Raw genomic sequence first — 12,989 nt, forward strand, 5'->3', positions numbered from 1 at the left:
GAACTGACCATTCAATCCCCGACTGGGTACTGATCCTATGAAGTGGAGAGGTTCCCGTTCTAGCACCACTATGCACGTAGCCGTTGGATTTGATACCATTAATGCTTTGCGTGTTGCCTTCTTCCTCCTGTGGGTTCTTGTGGATTTAACAGAAGTTCTTCCAGTTCCTTGGGATTCACCTTGGGACCCTGCATCACCTGTCTCTGAGAATCCCTGAGAGCGCCCTCCAAAAGCGGGTGGGCTCTCTGAAGCACCTCCAGGAGGAGGTGTCCCAGCTCCAGAAGCAGGCCCTGGAGGAAGGCACGTGGATGCTGCGGACATTACAGGTAGGCGCAGCACAGGAACAGGTGGGTTCGGCGGGGCTAGATGCGGACTCACGTTCAGGTTTTTTTTGACTGTTTTGAGATGGTACATTGTGCTACTATTGGCTTAGTACATTTGAATGAGCTGTTGTTAAATGGTTCTGGTTGTAGATGTGGACCCAGTGGGAGGCGGCGTGGGCCCATTTGGACAGCCTGCTAGTGGATGTGGAAGCTGGTCTGCCCAGCATACACCTGGAGGAGGACTCAGAGGAGCAGATTCGCGAGAAGCTCTCTGTCTACCAGGTTGATGCTTTAACCGTCCAGAATTGCGGTCCCGTTAACATAAAAATAGGACAAAACAGTAATTATGTATTAAAGTTATGACCTCTAATAACAGGCTGTGGATTCTCTGTACATACTTTCTGTTGGCTTTACATATATGTAGGTATTTTTTTCCTACTAATTTGGAGGCCATTGGACATTCTATGTACTCAATCAACTGTGCAATTACTGCACTGCACTCTACCTCTAATTGCTTCACTTGAATACAGGAGAGACATTAATGGGAGCACTGGATGTTCTCTCTCTTTGATGTGGGGCAGCTAGCAGTAATTGCACCTCATATCTTCCCAGCTCCATGCCTATCTGATTCTACTACACTTTCTTCTCATTCATCCAAAATGGCCAGAGTGGGGCACCTCATCCAGAGGAAAGTCTTCTCCCGTTCTGTCAGAAACATGAGTGTTTTCCTCATTCACAGCCTGGTGCTCAGGGGCCCAGGGTAGGGGGGTGAGGAGAAGGCAGCGTGATATAGATAGAGTTCGAGTTAGAATTGTATATATAGGGTCAGCGTGAAGAGACTGATGATTAGGTACTTTCTCTCTGACAGAAAATGAAAAGAGTCTTGGATGAGAGCAGGCCAAGGCTTATCCAGGTGCAGGTGCTTGGGAAGAGGCTGCAGGAGGAGGGCTACAAACGGGTGGATGCGTCCGGCCGTGCCCTGGAGGCTCGCTGGACAAGCCTTCTCTGGAGATTGGAGAAGACACCAGCCACTACAGACAGGAGCAGGAAACTGTTGAGCAGGTGACAACTTTCATACAGGGGTCACTGATAACGTATGAAAGCATAACTGCACTGGCAGTTTTCTATTTTAAAATAGTTGTGTTGTATAGCTTATTAATCCTAATGACAAATTCTAAAGATTGTCCCTAATATAACCCCTGCAGATTTTCCCATGACTCTTTGGCATTGAGTGAGTGGATCACAGGGGCCAGGAAATGCATAAACATGATATTCACTCTCACAGCAAATCAGGAGCAAAATCTTGACCATATACGCGCCTGCTTCAACCAATATATGGTAAATCTTTTGGACTGTTTTGACAAGTCCAGTCAAGTTAACCCCTGTGGGAATATGTTGGGGTGAATCACCTTCATGTGACTATAACCACATCTGTTGTGTTTGTAGGACTTAACCAAAGCGCTGGAGGTTAGGACCACTCAGAAGACCTCTGTGATCACCACAGGAATGCAGCTGCAGCAGCTGAGAGAAGCAGAGAGCCCTGCAGAATTCTGTTCAATAGACACCCAGCTCAGACAGATGGAACAGGACTGGGCTGACATGCGTGCTGATATACCCGCTGTCCTACAGAGTCTGCATCAGGTGAGTCTGTCACAAACAATATCACAGTGACATCATACATACACAACCGTGGAGCTTCATCACACTTTTTCCCCCAACTACTAATGGACAAATTGCTTCATTTATACGTGCCATTTGTTTGACAAGTGGTCACACATACATTTTATATGTGAGCCTCCTCTCACCAATTAACAGGTTTAAACAGCACAGCTGCGGAGCACAAAGGCACCTGAAGCCTTCTTCACCTCTTCATTGGTGTGAACCTATTTCTCCCTCTGCCTGATTGTCTCCTCTCCCCCCCACCTTCTATCCATCAGTTGTTGATGGAGAGGCTCTCCCCACTGGGGGCCATGACAGAACTGCTGACCTGGATAGGTGAGACTGAAGCCAGGCTAGAGGAGCAGAGGGACAGGATCCAAACCGCCTTGAACAGCGCTGACCTCACCCAACTCCTTCAGAGCTACAAGGTCTCAGTTCCTAATAATGTAGTAGATGTGTACTTAAATAAGCAAGTGGGTGGATTTCATAGGTCTCTCTGTCTCTTTCTCCTTCAGGAATGTGATGCTAAGATGGCGGTACACCAGCTCACAGTAGACTACGTCAACCAGGCAGCGTTCCAGATGATCACAGGGAGATACGAGTGCATACACTATGCCGAGGAGCTGGGTGCTCTGAACCACCGCTGGCTCAGCCTACAGAGAACCCTCAACAACCTGGTAACTTCCCAGTAGGGCAAAGAGAAAATATACTACAGTAACATCCGCCTTCAAACTACAGGACGTCTGATCAACTAGATCTCACTAGATTACTCCATTACTCCCACTGACTTAGATGTAACCAAAAATACGTTGATTATGACACTGACGGTCCCTCTGCAGAACCGGGAAGTGGACGAGGAGCTGAGGATGTGTTCAGAGAGAGAGGTCACCCTGCAGAACCACCACAACTGGATCAGAAGTCAGAGAGAGTGGATGGGCTCAGCCCAGAGGCCTGTTAGTCTGTCAGGGGTAGAGAAGTGCTTGACAACCTGCGAGGTATGATGAAAATCAGAGTCTTGGTTACATGACCATTATAGGTGTCAAGCCAGTGGTCATTTTAAGTTCCAAGACCCCAAGTTCCATGATGCATTTGTTCCTGTGTAATCTTAACTACTACTGTGGGGGGGGGTTCAGGGTCTGAAGGAGAATGTATTTCGAAATATCTCAGCACTTCAAGACTTGAAAGAAAAATACAGGAGAGAAAAAGAGGAAGGAACTTCTGCTTTCCTCACTCAGACAGATGAGTTAATCAAAGCCTGTGCAGATATCACTGAAGAAGTAAGTTACTTGGCATGGAAATGACTTGACATTGTGTGCTTGTGTGGGTCCAGTGATCAACAAACATTCTCTCTCCTATCTTTCTCCCCTTTCCTGTAAAATAAAGCATAGAAATATATGTATCATATTTGAAATCAAAAGTTTCCAGAGGTTTTCAAATGACAGAATGCGGAAGGTTTAGTTAAATCTTTGTGCTTTCGGCCTGTTTCTTCCCATTCCAGAACACCGCTCTGGAACAGAGACTAAAGAAGGTGTTGGAGGTCTGGGCAGGTTTTGACAAAGGGCTGAACGATGTGATGCTGACTACCATGAAGACCAGTCAGGCTGTAGAATACATCTGCTTCCCTCAGCTTTCTCTTCATGCCCTGCAAGGACTTCATGATGAGCTGCAGGTTTGTACCAACGTTTACCAGGTTGGTTACACTATGTCTTCCCTATTTTTAAATGTTCCTAGCCAGAGACCTAAAGCTGGTTAAAACCGTGCAGCACGACTTATCCTAAATATATACACAACACGCAATCCAGTCTCTCCTAGTTGAGGGAACTTTTTCTTGTGTTCATTTCTTGTTTTCATGCTAAATATTGTTGTGTTTAAACTTGCAAACTCTGTTGTGTTTAAATTACATAAAGCTTAGATAACATAAAACTCTTCAGTTGAAACATTCAATTGTTTTGTATTTTGGGGACCCTTGGAAGGCTGCTGCTGTCTCAAACAGAATTAACCTATGAAACCAGTAATGGCATAATGTTATCATTCTGTTACATAGGTGACCATCACAGTAATGTGTATGTGTTCCTGTATGTAGTGTCTAAGGAAGGAGACTGTGGGGTGTGTCTCTCAGTGGGCCTGTCTGGGCCAAAATCTCTCCATCCTCAGAGACATGATCAGTCCCACCACCCTCAACCTCATGTCTGAGCAACTGGACCGAGAAAGAGCCAGGTCAGCAGAATCAACACAATTAACATGCATGCACACGCTCTCTCACACACACACACACACACACACACACACACACACACATACACGCACACTCTGAGTGTGTGCCTGTGGTCTGTCAAGGTGGACCAAGGTGAACAGTGAGCTGGAGGATAACCTTCTGAGAAGCCAGACTCTGCTCCAGGTTTGGGAGGACTATTCCCAGCTCTCTGTGCCTTTCTCCGAACGTCTGCAAACCCTGAGGGGTGACGTCACAGCTCTGATGAGCAGACCACCCGGTCAGGCCAGGACTGCCCAGCTGGTTGCTGCCCAGATGCAGGGCGCCCAGGTAAGCGGGATGTTATCAGAACCACTTGGTGGTTAAGTATGGACGGTAGTGGCAATATGTTGTGTGATGATCAGGTTGATTCTGCATCATGACGTTTGTTGTACCCTGTCATGATCCGTGCTGTGTTTGTCCCATTAACCTGGTCCCAGAGCCTGCAGGGGAGAGCGGACTGTTTACAGGCTGACTTGGAAAGGGTGCTAGACGCCTCTAAGGAACTCAGTGGACTAATGGAACCCTCTGCTGCCATCTACATCCAATCAGAGAGGCACCTATTGACCCGTGGTGTTCTACATCTTAACCAGGCTCTGGCTGATCAGCTTGGTCAACTGCAGGTAAGATGTTCACTTTTTAAATGTTATATCACTCACCTAGGATCATTACATCTTCATTACACTACAGCTTTAGTTATGTTTTGCATTTGCACACATCTGATTCTCTGCATATAGGAAGAGGGTGAGCAGCTACAGGAGTTTGAGAGTGTCTTGGCATCCCTTGAGAAACACCTCGAGGCCTGGGAGGGGAGACTGAAAGACGCCACTGTGTCTCCACCCGTATCCAAGGTAGGCTAAAACACAGCCGAGCTCTAAATTTTAACGCCGTCCATCCAGAGACTAACCGTGGCGCCACATGTTTCAGATGGCTCTGTTGGAGCTCGCTGGTTTCTCTCCTGACCTGGACGTGCTGAATGAGCTGAGCTTCAGACTGTCCCTCAGTGACCCCGTCACCCACAGACTACAGAGCCTCAACAGAAGCTGGGCTCAGGCCTCTGCCCGTGCTGTAGACACCTGCAGGTCAGTAAAGTCGAGTGCTAATCTGTCAGCATATGTAAGTAAAGGGCGTTGTATCAAGTGAACAGCAGTAACAGACAGAGTTCAGGTAGGCCTCCACTCTGCCCTCAGGGACAATGACTTGTCTAGTGTTTACCTGGGCAATCCCTGCTGGCGGCGCGCCAGATCTGAAGGTGAGAGTCTTGTGTGTCTGTGCCAGTGAATTGCAGACAGAGGCACTGAGGCGGCAGAGTTTTCAGGAGAAGTGTGAGAGCTGGACGGACTTCCTACAGACGATGGACGACAGCCTGGCAGTAGAACTGGCTAGCACCTACGCCGGCCTGAGGGAGCAGCTACGCACACACCAGGTGACGGACACTCACAAAGACACACACCCAGACGACGCAGTTACTCCTCTGTACCCCTGATGAGGACGATAAGTATGAAAGTGATCTTGTGATTCTGGTGTCTCAGAGGTTCCAGTTAGAGATGTCCATTGGGCATCAGATCCTGCACGCGGTCATCAACGATGCTCTGCATCTGCTGCAGAGGGGAGATGTTGATGACAGGTGAGAACAGAGACTCTCTGGTCACATGGACAATGTTCTAGTCTTTGTAGAGGTATTGATGTTAATTTGCCTCTATTAGCTGCTCCTTTGATCATCGCCCGGGCATTAGTAAAACACTGTAGCTTCCTTTCCATGAATTAGCAATCATTAACCTGCTTTACACTGGGCCCCTTCTGTCCCCCAGGACGGACTTCATCCTGAAGCTGGCCCAGCTGAGGGAGCACTGGCAGGGGGCGGTTCAGAGGGCAGATCAGAGGCGCTCTCTGGTGGAGGGGCTGGTCAAACACTGGCACCTCTATCATTGCAACCTCAGGAAGCTCCAGAGGTTTGTTGCAGACGCCCTGGCCCTCCTGCCTCTTACTGGTCCAGCCCAATGCAGCGTGCAGCATCTCCAACACTCGCTCCATGACCTAAAGGTTAGATTTGAACCAACACAGCCAAGGTGAAATGAGGGGGGGTCAATAAGAGCAGAGACTAAAGGAAAAGGGTCTGTCCAATTGATTTTCATTATGGCACAAAGAGCCATTGACTGATTGTTTCCACAATACAGACGTACATTGATTGATTCCGCGCATTCCTCCTGACTGTAGCACACAGAGCTGCTGTTCCAGAGATACCAGTGCAGCTACATCCAGACCTTGGAGCTGGGCCGCCAGCTCTTCTCCATGGGGGATGAGCAGACCCAGACACAGCTACAGAACGAGCTGGCTACCCTGCAGGACAACTGGAAGAACCTACAAGGCCTGCTAGGAAAGAGGAAGGACCTCACAGACCTCATCATTCAGGTGCCTCTTTAAGCTCTCAGTCAGGTGGGAACCAGCCACTGGGAGAAGGGACTAGTCAGCTGACCCGGGAAGATCGTTACCTGTCCATCACTGTTATGTAATGATCTTTTTAGAGTCCATTTGATTGTAAATTCACAAACTGAAATCATAGATCAAACGTGAAGAGGACCTATTTGAAACAATAGAATGGAGTACAGTGGTTTATAATAGAATAAATAGATGTACTATAAATCAGAAGCTTATTTCAGGCTTTCAGCGGGTTCATGCTCTATAACACCTGTAGGAGACAAGCAGGCCCTAATCCAAGCGCTTTTCGTGTCCTGTGACTGCCCGAACTACTGAAACCGACCGCTGTCTGGGCTGCCCGATTGTGCAGTTTAATCGCTGCAACTTATCCGGATCGCTGCAGCTCCGACTGCCGTTCAGTCTTCACTCCTCCACATACGACACTGGCTTCCTATAAAATAGCGAGTCAAACCGCCCCGCCTTAGTTACACGCCACGCACAAAGCCTACATCCCTAACCAAGCACTCTGTCTAGCGACCTGTGGTTTCTTGGCCATCCCACTCTTATGGGAGAGCAGCTCCCACACTCCTCTGTCCTGGCACCCCTATCATTATCTTTTTCTACTAGCACCGTCTTTGCTTATGACTTACTCATTGAGGAAAATGTACTTGCAATTACTGTGATTGGCGGTTGTCACACCTAGCCATCTGAAGACGAATGCGCTGGATAGAATCGACAAAAATGCCATGTGAAATTGAAGTGTCCGATGTTCAGCTGGCTTTCTCCACAGCCAGAGGTCTGTAGTTTGCCATAGGAGTTCTAGAGCCCCTTTGAAATACCTGTTATGAAATGTGACCCCCTACTGTGGTTATATTTGAACTTTAAATGCCCATTGCTACCCCTGCTGGTATAGGGAGTCCATTTCCTCCCTGATTGGGCTTCAGGCAGTAAAATGTCAAATGTAGTAGATTTGGGCCTGAAACAATGACCTCCATCCCCTGTTTTTCACTAGAATAACCATATATCCACATATTCAGCAGGCTGGCTTAATTTATCTCTGATCTGAGATTGTGTCGGGTACTTTACTGACTAACTGACCTAACTAAAAGAGAGTTATTTATTGGGGAGTGGGGAGGCAGGTCAAACTCCATGTATCAATAAAAAAATGCACCACCCTCTCAGCATAAAAACAAATCCTCCCTCATTAAATATGTTACAGAATGGTCAGAATAAAAATAATGAAGTCACTCTGATGAAACCGATTTTCATTGAGCTTCATTTTGTACTGCACGACTAGGCTTAACCCTCCCTGAAGGTATGCCTGCCAACATAAAGCGCAAACCAGTGGTCTTCTGCTCCACAACAAAGCTCAATTCCCTTTCTTAACAACTTCCTAAGCTATGTGGAGTTGTTTATGTGTCATAGCATGACTAGCTGTCTGAGTCAAGCTGGATAGCAAAATGCTGAATGCCGCTCAGATTCTTCCATAGTACCATAAAATAAGGTATGGGAGACCTGCAAAACTGCTAAAAAAAACCCATCTATAAATGCAATGCCCTCCCCTCTGCCCTCACAAAAGACACACAATACAGAGCAAAAAAAACCCTCCCCCATTTTTGACCAGCCCCCGCCAGATAGATTAATCATTGAATAATGATCAATATCACTCAGTAGTGTTATGTTAAAGGCTCTTTATGGAAAGCTATGAGTCAAAGAGAAAATGTCCTGTAATTGATCTGATCTAGCCTGTAAAATCCCTCAGATTGAAGGATCATAATCAAATTAGTAGGTGATTTTGAAGCACTCAGCCCATTATTTTCCACTATGCTAAGGACATTATGGACAGACAGGCAGACAGGCCAACCAGCAGGTGTGAGGCAGACACGCTGGCAGGGGGATGCTGCTTAGTGTTATCAGTCTGTCTAGGTATTAGAGCACCTGAACCCTTCTAGACCCTGAGTTGGCCACTAGGATGGAGATGGAGACCAGAGCCTCCACTCCCACTGGGGAAAAATGCTTGTTTGGCCATGCTGTTCCACTGTCATTACCTGGAGATACTCCATGTGGGGCTGGGACTACAGATATGGTATGTAATGGAAACCTGGCCTCGCTCTTTGTATGGAGGCTCAGATGGATGGTCTTTGACACCTTAGATGACTGTTGCCTTTGTCTTTTTTGGCCAAATCGTTCTTTCCTTTGACAGAAGCTACAGGCTTTTCATCCAATACTCAGGCAACGATTAGAAATAATGAGGAAAGTGAAAGACAATGGAGGTGATTGTTCTGACATCAATCAAATTAATCAATTCTCCTTTCATCCACCGAGAGAATGGAGGCACAGCTATACATTTTAAATGCTATCAAAATGTGCATAGTAAAACATCGAGAGAAAAGAAATTGTCCTTAACTGGTAATTACCTACTCAACTATTCTTTGGGGCTATAGTTTTATGACACCCTTTGATACTGTGTCTTCCCACTTTATATAAATAAATGATCATGTGTCTCCTCTCAGAACTGGGACCACTGCCAGACCAGACTAGCAGCTAGCATGCAGCAGTTGGACACCATTAAGACCGGACTAAAGCAGTCAATCCCAGAACGCAATGATGAGCTCCAAGTTACAGAGAAACAAATTAAGGTAAATGTTTGATGAATAACGTGTTGGGACAAATGGATAGCAACAAATGTATTCAAGCCATGTCCCACTTTATAACTGTTTTATCTTGGCGGTCATTTGTTTGGTTTGTTTTACCGGTTGTGGTGTGTCCATTGCTGCTAATCTTTTTATTGCATAGAGTGATGAAGGACAATTTGGAAACCTTTTAGCGTCTGTATTACTTCTGCAAACATTTGAACTAAAATCTTATCAGGGGGCTGTACAAGCACTTTGTGAAAACCGATGATGTCAAAAAATAAATTGGATAGATTAATTGATCAGAACGCCTATGTCTTTGTAATAGATCAACTGGAGCAGATTAATTGAATTGTATATCATATTTTATTATTATTATTAAGCAAGCTGATGTTACATGTCTTGTTGGAAGAAATAAAATTGTTATAAACAAATAATTTCAGGGTAACATCCACATTAATGTCTTAGTGTTCTGAACCTTTTTTGGGACAACAAGTATTTGTCTAGTATGGTTCACTGTATCTGTTAAACTTGCTGCAGGACACAGCACACCAGATTTTAACTTTTGTTTCAACGGCACGTGCCTTAACCAAAAATAAGGCGTCTTAAATAATTAGCTGATGAGTGCCTTGATCCTTTTTGTTTCTTAAACACTTTGTGTATTATTGGGTATTATTGGGGATTACATTGTAGACTTCAATATGTCTGAAATATACATTCTGGACCATATATACAGTATCTCACAAAAGTGAGTACACCCCTCACATTTTTGCAAATATTTGATTATATCTGAAGGAATGACACTTTGCTACAATGTAGTGAGTGTACAGCTTTTATAACAGTGTAAATTTGCTGTCCCCTCAAAATGACTCAACACAGACCCATTAATGTCTAAACCACTGGCAACAAAAGTGAGAATCAAATATTTACAAAAATGTGAGGGGTGTACTCACTTTTGTGAGATACTGTAGGTCCATCCCCTCCCCTCCCCTTCTCCACCCCTCCCCCTCCCCTCCCCCTCTGTCCTGGCCTGCTGCAGCCCTTAATCCTCTTTCGGGGCGGGGAGGAAGAGAGAGAGAGAAGCAGAGCTGAGAGAGGGAGGGGCAGGACATAGACAGGGATAGAACGTGTGAGTGGAGTAGAGGGGCCTGACCGGACAGATTGTTGCTGTTGTGTTATGGTATGCAGGAGGCTAAGAACTCCCTGGATGACTGGGCGGAGAGCCTGACCGAGCTGGCCACCATGAAGACGGACCTGTCCCAGTACATTATCGCCGACGACGTGCTGCTACTCCAAGAGCAGGTGGAGCACCTCCACTGTGAATGGGAGGACCTCTGTCTCAAGGTACTGTCGGTTTTGGCCGATGCCGAGGAGTCCACTGGCCGAAGTGTTGATGTGTTTATGCCGTGGCAGCTGCTGCTGAGTGACAGATACGGAATCAGCTGGTTGGCATGGATATCATGTCCAGATTACTAAATGCTTGAACTCGGTTCCTTACTCGAATTGTTTTGAAAGAGCATTAAGCTGTCATCTGTTTACATGGGTTTTATACACATATAACCCAGTCGGGGGAAATGTAAAACTGTTTAATAATAAGTGTTGAGTTTGTTTTGTTTTATGATACGGTCAACCAAAAAATGGTGAACCAAGTTTGGTGGATCTGTGCTGGCCTGAGATTTGTGGTTATATTCTACGGGAGAGATCAACAGGTTTGAGAGAGGTCGGGGGAGGTGTCTGTGAGTGACTCAGGAGCCAGATGGTGAGAGGCCAAATTAGTTTAGGCTTCAGGAAGCAGGCCTTTGTGTAGGAAAGCAGCCTGTCATCACGCAAGGCCTGTTGCTATGGCGATCATAAGGCTTTCAGTCTCATCTAAGTAGTGAGAGAAAAATAAACTGATTTTGTGTTGTCAGGCTTAAATGAATACAGTGCTCACTTATTCAACTGATGGATTGTATTAAATTGGGAGTTTTGATGTCTTCTCAAAATCTGTCTCATTGGAAATCAGAATCAGCTTTCAGATGAAGGGTGTTGCTTACACCTCCTAATGTTCCACCACACAATCCACCATGAACTTGTCGTTTAGAGACAGTGGAGCAGTGACATTGGTGTTAATGGAGTTAATGGAGTCGCGTGGTACACTGAGTCACAATGGATAAGCGAAATCACACCAGTGTGAATGCTCCAGATCTGTGTGTGTGTCAGACTTTGTTTACCAGTCTTTACTCACCAGAAGGAAACTTTGGTGAAGCAACTGAGCAGGTTTCTCTGACATTATCTAGCAATCTTACTGTCACTTATTCAGCCTGGAGAAACAGAATTTTGAATTCATTATGAGCTCAACAGAGTCATATACAGTAACTTATGTAAAAAACTGTGATTTCAATGCGCAACGTGTGATCAGTTATACACGTTTTGACCATATTGTGTTCCCTTTAAGGTCTCCCTCCGCAAACAAGAGATAGCAGACCGTCTCAATGCTTGGATCATCTTCAATGACAAGAACAAGGAGCTTTGTGAATGGCTGACTCAGATGGAGAACAAGGTGGACCACAATGCTGACCTCAGCATTGAGGAGATGGTGGAGAAACTGAAGAAGGTAGGGAGCTGTAACACACTGCCTGGAACGCTGGGAGGGGCCTAGGATTCAGGCGCATGCAGAGGCATGGACATGACTGAATGACATATACCTTGGGGAGTGGGACAAAGTCCTCTAATTAGAGTTAAGATCGGAATGGTGAAATGTTTGAAGTGTCTGTTTTGTACTTTCTTATTTTAAATCTCCATTGTTTATTGAAACACTGAATATTGGCCTTAATGGATGATGGATTAGATTAAAACCAACACCCAACATTTAACACTGAATCACCAAAATCCAATACAGTTTCTAACAGTCCACTGATTGGCTCACCTTCATCAGCTGATCAAAGTCCATTGTATGACAGGGAAGTAAACAAAGAGAATGGAACGCTCTACAAGTGGCCGCTGGTGGCAGACAGAGTTAGAGTGGTGGGTATTGTTCTGTGTCCTAAAAGAAGAAAGCGGTGAAGAAGAGAGAATGGAGAGAAAAAGAGAGAGGAGGGGGAGTTTAGGGTTTTCAGTGTGCTGTGAATTACTTTGCCTGTGAATAGAACAACAGCTGTTTCAATCTCAGCCAGGCTACATAAACTAGGTTTGTGGAGGCCTGGCCACATTGTTTGTTATGGTACTTGTGAATTGGTGTGTGTGTGTGTGTGTGTGTGTGTGTGTGTGTGTCTGGGGGTGGGGGGGTGATGATGACTGGACAATATTGGACTTTTTAAGGACTGTGACAACATTACCCCCTGATATCAGGGGAAATGCTTCCATGAACGCCATGGCCCACTCGGATTCTACACTGACTCTCATGTTCTGTTCACCTACCAGGACTGTATGGAGGAGATCAACCTGTTCAGTGAAAATAAGACTCACCTGAAACAACTTGGAGAGCAGCTCATCACCGCTAGCAACAAGACCAAGGAGACCGAGGTCAACGACAAGCTGAAAGACATCAATGATCGGTGGCAGCACCTGTTTGACCACATAGAGGCAAGGTAAGATTGAAATGCAACCACCGAGCTTAATTTGGCCAGGCAATTCATAGTTAATCAACAATCAAAACAGGGTTGGTGATTCATTACAACAATGGATCGTTGTAAAACTCTCAGATGTACACGAGGGTAGCCTCTT

At 45.8% G+C, this 12,989-nt stretch overlaps 1 protein-coding gene across 3 annotated transcripts in view; it reads left to right on the top strand.

Moving 5' to 3' along the window:
- syne2b (spectrin repeat containing, nuclear envelope 2b) overlaps positions 1-12,989 on the top strand; it is a 112,506-nt gene that overhangs the window by 82,569 nt on the left and 16,948 nt on the right. For all 3 annotated transcript variants that reach the window (XM_029125398.2, XM_029125400.2, XM_029125399.2), the window contains 23 exons: positions 153-326; positions 474-605; positions 1,192-1,385; positions 1,529-1,661; positions 1,770-1,964; positions 2,261-2,410; positions 2,498-2,659; positions 2,822-2,977; positions 3,116-3,259; positions 3,481-3,651; positions 4,066-4,199; positions 4,320-4,524; positions 4,674-4,856; positions 4,971-5,084; positions 5,161-5,315; positions 5,512-5,659; positions 5,766-5,860; positions 6,045-6,276; positions 6,451-6,645; positions 9,165-9,290; positions 10,473-10,628; positions 11,722-11,880; positions 12,687-12,853. In XM_029125398.2, coding sequence (XP_028981231.2) covers positions 153-326; positions 474-605; positions 1,192-1,385; positions 1,529-1,661; positions 1,770-1,964; positions 2,261-2,410; positions 2,498-2,659; positions 2,822-2,977; positions 3,116-3,259; positions 3,481-3,651; positions 4,066-4,199; positions 4,320-4,524; positions 4,674-4,856; positions 4,971-5,084; positions 5,161-5,315; positions 5,512-5,659; positions 5,766-5,860; positions 6,045-6,276; positions 6,451-6,645; positions 9,165-9,290; positions 10,473-10,628; positions 11,722-11,880; positions 12,687-12,853 — 3,680 coding nt within the window. The remainder of the gene's footprint in view (positions 1-152; positions 327-473; positions 606-1,191; positions 1,386-1,528; positions 1,662-1,769; positions 1,965-2,260; positions 2,411-2,497; positions 2,660-2,821; positions 2,978-3,115; positions 3,260-3,480; positions 3,652-4,065; positions 4,200-4,319; positions 4,525-4,673; positions 4,857-4,970; positions 5,085-5,160; positions 5,316-5,511; positions 5,660-5,765; positions 5,861-6,044; positions 6,277-6,450; positions 6,646-9,164; positions 9,291-10,472; positions 10,629-11,721; positions 11,881-12,686; positions 12,854-12,989) is intronic.

Source organism: Esox lucius, chromosome 15, assembly GCF_011004845.1.
Source record: "Esox lucius isolate fEsoLuc1 chromosome 15, fEsoLuc1.pri, whole genome shotgun sequence".
Taxonomy (NCBI): Eukaryota; Metazoa; Chordata; class Actinopteri; order Esociformes; family Esocidae; genus Esox; species Esox lucius.